Source organism: Entelurus aequoreus, linkage group LG13, assembly GCF_033978785.1.
Source record: "Entelurus aequoreus isolate RoL-2023_Sb linkage group LG13, RoL_Eaeq_v1.1, whole genome shotgun sequence".
In the NCBI taxonomy this organism is placed as follows: domain Eukaryota; kingdom Metazoa; phylum Chordata; class Actinopteri; order Syngnathiformes; family Syngnathidae; genus Entelurus; species Entelurus aequoreus.
In genome coordinates this window covers 62,267,981-62,282,796 of record NC_084743.1, presented here as the reverse complement: position 1 = coordinate 62,282,796, position 14,816 = coordinate 62,267,981, and the positions used below count along the sequence as shown (strand labels likewise).

Sequence of the window (14,816 nt, the reverse complement as noted above, 5' to 3'; positions counted from 1 at the left end):
GATTTTTTTCACATTTATTTTTATACAGTGATTTTTTTTACACTATATTATAACAAACTGAATTTTTAAACAAACATATGTTGCTCACTATTTTTTTTCCAATAAAATTGTCAGCATAATTTGATGAAAAAAAAAATTCAGCTCTCAAAATTAAGACACAAAAAACCTAGTTTCATAAATTGAGGGTCCAAAAAAGCTTTGTAATAAAGACACAATTTAATTGAATAAAATGTGTGGCCAACATGTGTGTGTTTAAAAATCAAGTTTGCTAAAATAGTGGGGGGTTTTAAATACAGCGTATATAAATTTAGTGTGAAAATGTAAAATAAATTAAATGTAGAAAAATTATGCGCAGAAATGTTTCAAACTCAAGACCTACTTCAAGTAAATTACGACTGAAACACCTAATTGGCCAACTTGTCCAGGGTGTACCCAGCCTTCCGCCCGAATGCAGCCGAGATAGGCTCCAGCACCCCCCGCGACCCCAAAAGGGACAAGCGGTAGAAAATGGATGGATGGAACACCTAATTGGCTGGTTCTGATCGATTGCTTCAGTCTTAATTTACTGGAGGTAAGTTTTGAGATTTGAACTAATATTTCTGCACTCAATTTTTATGCATTGAATATCTTTACTTTTTTTTTTTTTTTTTTACACTGAATTTTAAAACACTATATTTTAAAAAATTGAATGTTTTAAACATATATACAATGCTTACAAAAAAAAAATCAATTAAATTAAATTGGCTGCTTCTGAGACAGGATCGATTGGTTCATACTTGATTTACCGGAAGTGAGTCTTGAGTTTTCTATGAATATTTCTGCACTGAAATTTTATACATAAGATTTTTTTTTAACACCGACTTTTAAATCACTTTATTTTTGACAAACTGAATTTTTAAACATGTATTGCTCACAGGTTTTTTTTTCCTCAATGAAATTGCCAGCGTTAAAAAACAAATACGCAAGAAAAACTCCCGTTACATAAATTCAGTGTCCCAAGATTTCGTAATAAAGACACAAATCAACCTCCATATAGACATTTTAAATCCATTTATTGGTACTGGGTTTTTATTTGATAATGTCTAATGTTGTGACCTTTGTCGAACTAACCACCAGAAAAGTAAGAGTTGTGATGTTAGCTAAATTGTGCTGATCTGGCAACAAAACAAATCGCCATATTGAAAAAAATAAAAGCTCAAAGGGAAAAAAATAAAAAGATTGGTGTATTTTCCACGAGCTTTTTAATCGGAATTAAACATGAAACCGGAATTACGTCTTGAGTTCTGAACACATTTTTCTGCACTGAATTTTTATGCGCTGAATTCAAATCTTGGAGAATGATTAAGAGTACAAAAGCCCTTAAATTGATATCTTTGTTAAAAACATCTAAAGTGATTTAGGTAGCCCTTTTTGTCTTTTTTTTCCCATATGTTTTAGTATTATTACTCTATCTGCATTTGCCTTTGTTTTCTTTCCTTGATTTTTGTGTTGAATTATAAATGTGTGTTTGTTGTTCAATTAAACATTTTTTTAAAAACTTCACTACAACTAAAAAATAAAAAATACAAAAATGTATGCACTGAATATTTTTACATGTCCATCCATCCATTTCCTACCGCCATGTATTTTTTTTTTTACACTGAATTTTAAAACACTATATTTGAACAAATTGAATTTTTAAACATAAATACATTGCTTACATTTTTTTTTCAATTCAATGAAATTGGCTGCTTCTGAGACAGGATCGATTGGTTCATACTTGATTTACCGGAAGTGAGTCTTCGGCTTTCTACGAATATTTCTGCATTGAATTTTTATACATAGATATTAATTTTTTTTACACCGACTTTTAAAACACTTTATTTTTGACAAACTGAATGTTTAAACATGTATTGCTCACAGTTTTTTTTTCCTCAATGAAATTGCCAGCATTAAAAAACAAACACGCAAAAAAAAAACTCCCGTTACATAAATTCAGTGTCCCAAGATTTCGTAATAAAGACACAAATCAACCTCCATATAGACATTTTAAATCCATTTATTGGTACTGGGTTTTTATTTGATAATGTCTAATGTTGTGACCTTTGTCAAACTAACCAACAGAAAAGTAAGAGTTGAGATGTTAGCTAAATTGTGCTGACCTGGCAACAAAACAAATCGCCATATTTAAAAAAATAAAAGCTCAAAGTGAAAAAAATAAAAAGATTGGTGTATTTTCCACAAGCTTTTTAATCGGAATTAAACATGAAACCGGAAGTACGTCTTGAGTTTTGAACACATTTTTCTGCACTGAATTCAAATCTTGGAGAATGATTAAGAGTACAAAAGCCCTTAAATTGATATCTTTGTTAAAAACATTTAAAGTGATTTAGGTAGCCCTTTTTGTCTTTTTTTCCCCATATTTTTTAGTATTATTACTCTATCTGCATTTGCCTTTGTTTTCTTTCCTTGATTTTTGTGTTGAATTATAAATGTGTGTTTGTTGTTCAATTAAACATTTTTTTAAAAACTTCACTACAACTAAAAAATAAAAAATACAAAAATGTATGCACTGAATATTTTTACATGTCCATCCATCCATTTTCTACCGCCATGTATTTTTTTTTTTTACACTGATTTTTTAAAACACTATATTTGAACAAATTGAAATTTTAAACATAAATACATTGCTTACATTTTTTTTTCAATTCAATGAAATTGGCTGCTTCTGAGACAGGATCGATTGGTTCATACTTGATTTACCGGAAGTGAGTCTTCGGCTTTCTACGAATATTTCTGCATTGAATTTTTATACATAGATATTTATTTTTTTTACACCGACTTTTAAAACACTTTATTTTTGACAAACTGAATGTTTAAACATGTATTGCTCACAGTTTTTTTTTCCTCAATGAAATTGCCAGCGTTAAAAAACAAATACGCAAAAAAAAAACTCCCGTTACATAAATTCAGTGTCCCAAGATTTCGTAATAAAGACACAAATCAACCTCCATATAGACATTTTAAATCCATTTATTGGTACTGGGTTTTTATTTGATAATGTCTAATGTTGTGACCTTTGTCGAACTAACCACCAGAAAAGTAAGAGTTGTGATGTTAGCTAAATTGTGCTGATCTGGCAACAAAACAAATCGCCATATTGAAAAAAATAAAAGCTCAAAGGGAAAAAAATAAAAAGATTGGTGTATTTTCCACAAGCTTTTTAATCGGAATTAAACATGAAACCGGAAGTACGTCTTGAGTTTTGAACACATTTTTCTGCACTGAATTCAAATCTTGGAGAATGATTAAGAGTACAAAAGCCCTTAAATTGATATCTTTGTTAAAAACATTTAAAGTGATTTAGGTAGCCCTTTTTGTCTTTTTTTTTTTTTCATATTTTTTAGTATTATTACTCTATCTGCATTTGCCTTTGTTTTTCTTTCCTTGATTTTTTTGTTGAATTATAAATGTATGTTTGTTGTTCAATAAAAAAACATTTTAAAAAATTCACTACAACTAAAAAATACAAAATACAAAAATGTATGCACTGAATATTTTTACATGTCCATCCATCCATTTTCTGCCGCCATGTATTTTTTATTTTTTTTACACTGAATTTTAAAACACTATATTTTAACAAATTGAATGTTTAAACATATATACATTGCTTACAATTTGTTTTCAATTGGCTGCTGCTGAGACAGGATCAATTGGTTCATACTTGATTTACCGGAAGTGAGTCTTGAGTTTTCTATGAATATTTCTGCACTGAAATTTTATACATAAGATTTTTTTTTAACACCGACTTCTAAAACACTTTATTTTTGACAAACTGAATTTTTAAACATGTATTGCTCACAGTTTTTTTTTCCACAATGAAATTGCCAGCATTAAAAAACAAATACGCAAAAAAAAAACTCCCGTTACATAAATTCAGTGTCCCAAGATTTCGTAATAAAGACACAAATCAACCTCCATATAGACATTTTAAATCCATTTATTGGTACTGGGTTTTTATATGATAATGTCTAATGTTGTGACCTTTGTCGAACTAACCACCAGAAAAGTAAGAGTTGTGATGTTAGCTAAATTGTGCTGATCTGGCAACAAAACAAATCGCCATATTTAAAAAAATAAAAGCTCAAAGTGAAAAAAATAAAAAAGATTGATGTATTTTCCACAAGCTTTTTAATCTGAATTAAACATGAAACCGGAAGTACGTCTTGAGTTTTGAACACATTTTTCTGCACTGAATTCAAATCTTGGAGAATGATTAAGAGTACAAAAGCCCTTAAATTGATATCTTTGTTAAAAACATTTAAAGTGATTTAGGTAGCCCTTTTTGTCTTTTTTTTCCCATATTTTTTAGTATTATTACTCTATCTGCATTTGCCTTTGTTTTCTTTCCTTGATTTTTGTGTTGAATTATAAATGTGTGTTTGTTGTTCAATTAAACATTTTTTTAAAAACTTCACTACAACTAAAAAATAAAAAATACAAAAATGTATGCACTGAATATTTTTACATGTCCATCCATCCATTTTCTACCGCCATGTATTTTTTTTTTTTACACTGATTTTTTAAAACACTATATTTGAACAAATTGAATTTTTAAACATAAATACATTGCTTACATTTTTTTTTCAATTCAATGAAATTGGCTGCTTCTGAGACAGGATCGATTGGTTCATACTTGATTTACCGGAAGTGAGTCTTCGGCTTTCTACGAATATTTCTGCATTGAATTTTTATACATAGATATTTATTTTTTTTACACCGACTTTTAAAACACTTTATTTTTGACAAACTGAATGTTTAAACATGTATTGCTCACAGTTTTTTTTTCCTCAATGAAATTGCCAGCGTTAAAAAACAAATACGCAAAAAAAAAACTCCCGTTACATAAATTCAGTGTCCCAAGATTTCGTAATAAAGACACAAATCAACCTCCATATAGACATTTTAAATCCATTTATTGGTACTGGGTTTTTATTTCATAACGTCTAATGTTGTGACCGGTATTTAATTTGGTCAAACTAAGCACCAGAAAAGTAAGACTTAGCTAAATTGTGCTGACCTGGCAACAAAACAAATCGCCATATTTAAAACAAATAAAACCTCAAAGTGGAAAAAAATAAAAATATTGGTGTATTTTCCACGAGCTTTTTAATCGAAATTAAACATGAAACGTGACATTTTGTTTGTCTTTAAACACACCGGGGGTGTCCAAAAAACGACCAAAATAAAAGTCTTACCTCCAGTTTTTCGGCGTACTGTTTGTGGAGTTGGTCGCTCTGCTCTTTAAGGTGACGGTTTTCTAGGAGCAGCGCGTTCCCCAGCTGGGCTGCCAGAATAACGTCTTCCTGCTTTTGTTTCAAAGTCGCCACAAGTTGACCGGGGTCTTGGTAAGCGACCATTTCCTCCTGCTGGCCGTAGTCCATGAACAAGTCCTCCTCTAGGGTCATGTGCTCGGCCGCCAGGCCCCACTCGTGTATGCGTTTCATGGTGGCGCCCGCCGGTTGAAAACGGTGCATCTTTGGAGGCAGAGACGCTGGCAATGGAAGCACCGCGACACCTGCCTGCCTGCCTGCGTGGGAGGGAGGGAGGGAGGGAGGGGGAGGATGGAAGGGGGAGAGGCCCCGGCTATGGTGTCACCGGCAGCTGACTTGCAAGCACCCACCCGGGCGTCGGTTGTGTCACCTGGCAACCGACAGCGTCACCCTACACACACACACACACACACACACACACACACACACACACACACATACTGGTTATCATTTGGGATGGGGACCAAGTTTTTTGATCATCACTTGTGGGGACCAGAGGTGGGTAGAGTAGCCAGAAATTGTACTCAAGTAAGAGTACTGTTACTTTAGAGATGTATTACTCAAGTAAAAGTAAGGAGTAGTCACCCAAATATTTACTTGAGTAAAAGTAAAAAGTATGCTGTGAAAAAACTACTCAAGTACTGAGTAACTGATGAGTAACCTGTTCGTTTAATGATGACGGCAACAAATAATGCACGAAAACATAAAAATTGCAATGAGCAAATTCAGAGCCAGGAATATCTCTTAAGCAACTATATATATTAAATAATAATACATTAACATAAAAAAATTAAGGCAAATCAAGCCACAATAACTTAACAGCACCATAGCAGGGTTTCCCACACATTCATTTATTTGTGGCGGCCCGCCACAAAATAATTACGTCCGCCACAAATACATTTTTTTTTAAAATTAAAAAATTAAGAAATTTAAAAAAAAAAAATAAATTGTTTTTATTTATTTATTTATTTATTTTTTGTCCTCTCCAGCTTCTCAGGCAAATCATATAGTTGATGTAGATGCCCATATCGGCTGTTCAGATTTACTTTACAAAAGATAAGTGTAGGATACTTCTCTTGTTGCCTTATTTGTATTTGACTTTATTAAATGTATTTATATTATAAACACAACATGTGTATATAACAAAGGGTGCAAAGTCTGCAGGCAGTAGGAAACACATGGTTAAGTGTAGGGTTTAAAACTGATGGCAGTCTAAAGTTCAAGATTTTTGGAGCTCTTTGTTCAGTGGATCAGATTTTTGATGAAGCTCTGTGTCTATCTACCACCACTACTGTTTTCTGTTTATTTGTTACTGACTGTGGCAGGACACCTCTGCCTCTGTTCAACTTTATGTTGCTGGTAAATAATATGGTTGTAGTAGTAGGCTAAAGTTAAATTATTTAGTATGCACTAATTAAAGGGGCAGAGCTTTGAGACATTTTAGCTTTTATATTTTATAAGATATATTTTTTGTAAGAACCACAATTGATAAATATATTTCAGTGAATAACTTATTGTTCAAATCTGTATATAAATATGTACATAAAGTGTTGTAATTATATTGTAAAATGGATGGATGGATGGATGGATGGATGGACGTTTAAAACAAAACTGTTATTATTAATTAGTAAGTATACATTTTTTGAGCCTTTTTAGAGAAAATCAAATCATTGTAGTAAATTATGCAAATCACTCGATGATGTCATGGTGACCACGCCCATAGCCACGCCCATAGCCACGTCCCCCACCGCCACAGGTATCTTGTCAGTTTATGGGAAACACTGCATAGGCTCAGTAGGCAGAGCTTACAAAGGAAAATAAGTTAGCCTTTACGCAAACCATAAACTGACAGGTGTGGGCTGCACCTGGGAACACATTTCTGATTGGTGTTTGTATGCATGCGTGTGTGTGTGTGGGGGGGGGGGGGGGGTGGGTGTGTGGGTGTGTGTGTGTGTGGGTGTGTGGGTGTGTGTCTTTGTCTGTCTGTCTATGAGGCTGCAGTGCGTTAATAAATGTCCCCACACGATGTACATTTGACAGTGATTTATAGCAGGGAAGCTAACATCAGCCTACGGTGACAGCCAAAATATCTACTAACGTTACTTACCGCCATGTGCTTCCTCAAATTTGACATTGAGTTCATGTAAGCTTAAACTTGTTGTTTTGCCGCTGAAAGGCGGTCACATGACTCTGTTTGATTGGCGAAAAGGAGTCAAATATCACCAGTGACTGTATATGATTGGTGAAACAGAGTCAAACGTAACCAGTGACTGTATTTGATTGGTGAAACAGAGTCAAACGTAACCAGTAACTGTATTTGATTGGCGAAACGGAGTCAAACGTCACCAGTGACTGTATATGATTGGTGAAACAGAGTCAAACGTAACCAGTGACTGTATATGATTGGCGAAACGGAGTCAAACGTCACCAGTGACTGTGTATGATTGGTGAAACGGAGTCAAACGTAACCAGTGACTGTATTTGATTGGTGAAACGGAGTCAAACGTCACCAGTGACTGTATATGATTGGCGAAACAGAGTCAAACGTCACCAGTGACTGTATATGATTGGTGAAACGGAGTCAAACGTAACCAGTGACTGTATTTGATTGGTGAAACGGAGTCAAACGTCACTAGTGACTGTATATGATTGGCGAAACGGAGTCAAACATCACCAGTGACTGTATATGATTGGTGAAACGGAGTCAAACGTCACCAGTGACTGTATTTGATTGGTGAAACGGAGTCAAACGTCACCAGTGACTGTATATGATTAGTGAAACGGAGTCAAACGTAACCAGTGACTGTATTTGATTGGTGAAACGGAGTCAAACGTCACCAGTGACTGTATATGATTGGGGAAACGGAGTAAAACGTAACCAGTGACTGTATATGATTGGGGAAACGGAGTCAAACGTAACCAGTGACTGTATTTGATTGGTGAAACGGAATCAAACGTCACCAGTGACTGTATATGATTGGTGAAACGGAGTCAAACGTAACCGGGGACTGTATTTGATTGGCGAAACGGAGTCAAACGTCACCAGTGAGTGTATATGATTGGTGAAACGGAGTCAAACGTAACCAGTGACTGTATTTGATTGGCGAAACGGAGTCAAACGTCACCAGTGACTGTATATGATTGGTGAAACTGAGTCAAACGTCACCAGTAACTGTATATGATTGGTGAAACGGAGTCAAACGTCACCAGTGACTGTATATGATTGGTGAAACAGAGTCAAACGTAACCAGTGACTGTATTTGATTGGTGAAACGGAGTCAAACGTAACCAGTGACTGTATTTGATTGGTGAAACGGAGTCAAACGTCACCAGTGACTGTATTTGATTGGTGAAACGGAGTCAAACGTAACCAGTGACTTTATTTGATTGGTGAAACGGAGTCAAACGTAACCAGTGACTGTATATGATTGGTGAAACGGAGTCAAATGTAACCAGTGACTGTATTTGATTGGCGAAACGGAGTCAAACGTCACCAGTGACTGTATTTGATTGGCGAAACGGAGTCAAACGTCACCAGTGACTGTATATGATTGGCGAAACAGAGTCAAACGTAACCAGTGACTGTATTTGATTGGCGAAACGGAGTCAAACGTCACCAGTGACTGTATATGATTGGTGAAATGGAGTCAAACGTCACCAGTGACTGTATATGATTGGCGAAACGGAGTCAAATGTCACCAGTGACTGTATATGATTGGTGAAACGGAGTCAAACATCACCAGTGACTGTATATGATTGGTGAAACGGAGTCAAACGTAACCAGTGACTGTATTTGATTGGTGAAACGGAGTCAAACGTCACCAGTGACTGTATATGATTGGCGAAACGGAGTCAAACGTCACCAGTGACTGTATTTGATTGGCGAAACGGAGTCAAACGTCACCAGTGACTGTATTTGATTGGTGAAACGGAGTCAAATGTCACCAGTGACTGTATATGATTGGCGAAACGGAGTCAAACGTCACCAGTGACTGTATTTGATTGGCGAAACGGAGTCAAACGTCACCAGTGACTGTATGTGATTGGCGAAACAGAGTCAAACGTAACCAGTGACTGTATTTAATTGGCGAAACGGAGTCAAACGTCACCAGTGACTGTATATGATTGGTGAAATGGATTCAAACGTCACCAGTGACTGTATTTGATTGGTGAAACGGAGGCATGCGATAGATCCTTCTTTGAAGGTCTGTCTGACAAACCAAAACAAACAAAGCATGCATTAACAGATCAATAAAAATCAGTAGCGAGAAACGAGCTGAATGTAGATAAATGGAGCGGAGTAAAAGTAGCGTTTCTTCTCTATAAATATACTCAAGTAAAAGTAAAAGTATGTTGCATTAAAACTACTCTTAGAAGTACAATTTATCCCAAAAGTTACTCAAGTAGATGTAACGGAGTAAATGTAGCGCGTTACTAGAGGTGGGTACCACCCTTTTTACAGGTTGTGGAGGCACGAAAAAAAAAATTGGTAAAATGGCCAAAATCTCTGGATTGATGAAGTAATGTGCTGATCAGTCTTACTGGGGACCCTGGGGGAAAAAGAGTTTAATATGGTTCATGGGGACCAAATTTAAATAATTTTGCATAATTCACACAAATTTGTACGTGACTACTATGGACCATTAAAAAAAAAAAAAAAAGTTCAAATTAAATATGACATGATCCTCAGAATACAGCACTACAGCTGTCCTCTTATAGGACGTTTCACCACTTTAAATGTTAAAGCAAATCCTGCATCTTCTTACTGAAAACTGCTATTTAGCAGTAATGAAGTTGTCTGCAACTCCAACTACCATATATAGAAGGATGGAAAATTCTGAATGTGAATCATACTTTAAGGTAATAATGTTTTATAATCATGCTGTATGAAAATGTCATCCTAAGGAACACTGAAGAAGATTTTGTTTTTGGAAACATATATTAGTTTTAACTAAGGATGGATACCATACAGAATCACAGTACTATTAAAGGCCTACTGAAACCCACTACTACCAACCACGCAGTCTGATAGTTTATATATCAATGATGAAATCTTAACATTGCAACACATGCCAATACAGCCGGGTTAACTTATAAAGTGCAATTTTAAAATTCCCGCCACACTTCCGGTTGAAAAACTCCTTTGGATATGATTTATGCGCGTGACGTCACAAAAGCAACGGAAGTGGTTGGACCCCATCGGACCCGATAGAAAAGCCTCTTGTTTTCTTTGACAAAATTCCACAGTATTCTGGACATCTGTGTTGGTGAATATTTTGCAATTTGTTTAATGAACAATGGTGACTGCAAAGAAGAACGTTTGTAGGTGGGATCGATCGGTGTCTTAGCGGCTAAATACAATACTGTAATATCTGTGATATTTGCATTAGTGTACTGTGTCTTTAAGGGTTTGGGGAACGTGCATGCGCGAGTGAGTTGGCGGAGAACTTGAGTGTGTGTGAGCGTGAGTTTTGGCTAACAGCAGCTCGTGTATGTGTGTGCGTTACTTTTTGAACTACAACCAGTTACCGCTTGTTAATAAAGCGATTGAGCAGCGCATCCTCGTCTGTGTGACTCCTTCTCCACTGCGGGGCATTACAATACTTACAGCAACACAACAAGGACTACTTACCCGGACGCCTAGCCGATGCTTGCCGCCAAACCCACGGATGAAGTCCTTCGTCGCGCCGTTGATCGCTGGAATGCAGGTGAGCACGGCTGTTGATGAGCAGATGAGGGCTGGCTGGCGTAGGGGGAGCGCTAATGTTTGATCATAGTTCTGTGAGGTCCGGTTGCTAAGTTGCTAAATTAGCCTTAGCGTCGTTAGCAACAGCATAGTTAAGCCTTACCAGGCTGAGAATTTTTAACCGTGTAGTTACATGTACATGGTTTAATATTATTGTTGGTCTTCTGTCTATCCTTCCAGTCAGGGGTTTATTTATTTTGTTTCTATCTTCATTTGAGAACGATGCTAGCACGTTAGCTCAGTAGCTAAGTGTGTCACCGATGTATTGTCTTGGAGATAAAAGTCACTTTAAATGTCCATTTCGTGTGCTCGACTCTCATTTTCAAGAGGATATAGTATCCGAGGTGGTTTAAAATACAAATCCGTGATCCACAATAGAAAAAGGAGAGAGTACATAGTTCTGTGAGGTCCGGTTGCTAAGTTGCCAAATTAGCCTTAGCGTCGTTAGCAACAGCATAGTTAAGCCTTACCAGGCTGAGAATTTTTAACCGTGTAGTTACATGTACATGGTTTAATATTATTGTTGGTCTTCTGTCTATCCTTCCAGTCAGGGGTTTATTTATTTTGTTTCTATCTTCATTTGAGAACGATGCTAGCACGTTAGCTCAGTAGCTAAGTGTGTCACCGATGTATTGTCTTGGAGATAAAAGTCACTTTAAATGTCCATTTCGCGTGCTCGACTCTCATTTTCAAGAGGATATAGTATCCGAGGTGGTTTAAAATACAAATCCGTGATCCACAATAGAAAAAGGAGAGTGTGGAATCCAATGAGCCAGCTTGTACCTAAGTTACAGTCAGAGCGAAAAAAGATACGTCCATCACTGCCTCTCAAGTCCTTCACTGTAACGTTCCTCATCTACGAATCTTTCATCCTCGCTCAAATTAATGGGGTAATCGTCACTTTCTCGGTCCGAATCTCTCTCGCTCCATTGTCAACAATGGGGAATTGTGAGGAATACTAGCTCCTGTGACGTCACGCTACTTCCGGTACAGGCAAGGCTTTTTTTTATCAGCGAGCAAAAGTTGCGAACTTTATCGTCGATTTTCTCTACTAAATCCTTTCAGCAAAAATATGGCAATATCGCGAAATAATCAAGTATGACACATAGAATGGATCTGCTATTCCCGTTTAAATAAAAAAAATCATTTCAGTAGTCCTTTAATGCCAGAATAACAAATGTTTTACTTTTCAAGAAAGTTAATTTTCTCTTTTACCAATATTTGAAACACGTAAACAAAGTAACCCAAATTTCCCCCTGTGTGGGATCAATAAAGGATTATCTTATCTTACCTTAAACCACAGAAATAAAATACAAACTCATTTAAACTTTTATTTTTACTTTCTATTTTTAACAACATTGAACATAAAGAACATAAAAAACTGTTCTACTTAACCAGTCTTGCTGATTATCTCTTAATCTACTGTTTTACCTGCAATCTCCTTTTGTAGGCCGTAATGCGGTTGTACACATAGAACTTCAATGCTTGCCATCCCCGGTTTAACCTTCGTTATGGGGACCAGGTGGAAGTGATTAAGTACCAGCTACAGCCCGAAGAGGGGGCTGCTGTGCAAATGTCTCACACTCAAACTAACCAGTAAACATGATTTATGGGCCAAAGCTTAAAAAAATCACTTAGGCATCTTCAGAATGGGTCTGACTACCATTTAAAAAGGTTTCCCTTTAGGGGACCCTGTTTTTTTGTCCCCATACCGTCAGAGGTCCCCTAAAGGTGACTGTGTAAACAGAGCAATGTCCCCATTAAGTAAGCATTACCAGAACACACACACACACACACACACACACACACACACATACATGGTTGAAACCAGCTTTTTTAAAACTCATGTCAAATTCTCAAAGGGAAACTGCACCTTTTTTTTTATTTTGCCTATCATTCCCAATCCTTATGTAAGACAAGAACACATACTGTATGTTTTTCTTTTTTTTAAACACATTCTAAGTCATAAAATATGGCTAGTACGAGGTGGCTAACAATGCAGCTAAAAATAACATCCAAAAACCGCCAACAATACTCCATTTATAGACTTAGACAAACTTTATTATATCCACAGGGAAAATTATTCTACATATATTATATATACATACATAAATATATATTATACTATATATATATATTATATCTTGTGACCCAAAAATAATTACAAAGTGTTAGCGATGTTGTTATAATGAGACAAACTATTTCACAGGGTGCGCTAGCTAACTTATGCTGCTACACTGACATGTTGAGCTGGTGAGCTGCTGCATTGCCTCTGAGCTGGAGAAAGTTAATCCTCGATCATAGGTTCTCAAACATTTTTCAACAAGTACCACCTAAAAAAAACATGGCTCTCCAAATACCGCCATAATGACCAATATTAAAATACAGTAGCATAGTAGGCCAAAGTATTTGTTAAAACAAGGTAGAGGTTTTATTTAACAAGTATATTTAATATTTTTGGCCGCTGTAACATTACACATTAGCAGCATAAGCTAACATTTGTGGCTGCTTCAGTCTGAAGCAGACTCGAATTGCTAGGCTCCAAGTTGGCAACAGGCTGAGTCCTATTTTTGATGATTTATTTCTTTAATTCAATTAACAATATCCACTTCTTCCCAGCATTGACCTATTCAAAGCTCCAATTACTTTACATGAAATATAGTTTTGGTTGCAGTTTGTGTTTGCAATTTAAAAAAAAAAAAAAAAAAAAAGCGTGTTATCAACGGATAGATCTGAAGTTGACTTATAGGCTTAAGTTTCGAAAGTAGAAAAAAACAAATTCAAAACAAATTTGACCACTTTTAGAAGTGGGGCCCTTTTGGGTCCTCAATAATTTTAGAGGTGTTTTTTTTGTTTGTTTTGTTTTTTAAACTGTCATGAATTAAAAATCAATGGTGTTATGAATTATTGACTTATTTAAGGATCCAATTACTTTACAGCAAATATTGTACTTTGAAATACTTTCTGTTGTAGGTTTTAATTTCCAAAAAGACATGAAGCAAACACATTAAAAAAAAATAAAAAATAAAAAAGTTATAACTGACAGATAGATCTAATGTATCTAGATACTTAAGTTGTAAAAGTAAAAAAAAAAGAGAAAAAAAAGGATGGCTTATTTTTAACACTTTTATTAGTGGGGCCCTTTTTAATGTTTTTAAATAACTATCATTGCTTGAATAATAATAATAATAATAATGATGAATCATAATCAATGTTGTTAAAAAATATTGACCTATTCAAGGCTCCAATTCCACTTTAAAAATATTTTTCAGGGAAAATATTGCAGATTTTGTGTTTTTGTCCTATAAAAGTTTTCTATGAAAAAAAAAAGGTGTTGAAATTAATATATACATATATATATATATATATATATATATATATATATATATATATATATATATATATATATATATATATATATATATATATATATGACTTTTTTCACACTTTTATGAGAGGGGCTCTTTTGGGTCCCCAAGAATTTTACTGTGTTTAAAAAAAAACAAAAAACTGTCATTGCTGAAAAAATATCAATGAATTAAAATCAATGGTGTTATGAATTAATGACATATTAAAGGTTTCAGTTACTTCAAATTAAATATTTCACTTTTAATTTTTTGAGGGAAAAAGATTGCATATTTTGTGTTTTTGCCATAAAAAACTAAGTTTTGACAAAATGGCATTAAAAATCAACAAAAAACATTAAATCGACAGACCTGTAGTGGATCTAGAGATTTAAGCGTTAAATACTTATTTGA

General features: G+C 35.0%; 1 protein-coding gene across 1 annotated transcript in view; it reads right to left on the bottom strand.

The window, feature by feature from the left end:
• Window positions 1-5,559, bottom strand: part of LOC133663574 (BICD family-like cargo adapter 1) — a 47,735-nt gene extending 42,176 nt beyond the window's left edge. Inside the window, exon 1 of the mRNA XM_062068137.1 lies at window positions 5,238-5,559. Within this exon, the coding sequence (XP_061924121.1) occupies window positions 5,238-5,516 (279 nt within the window). The 5' untranslated portion in view covers window positions 5,517-5,559. The remainder of the gene's footprint in view (window positions 1-5,237) is intronic.
• Between the last annotated feature and the right edge of the window lie 9,257 nt (window positions 5,560-14,816).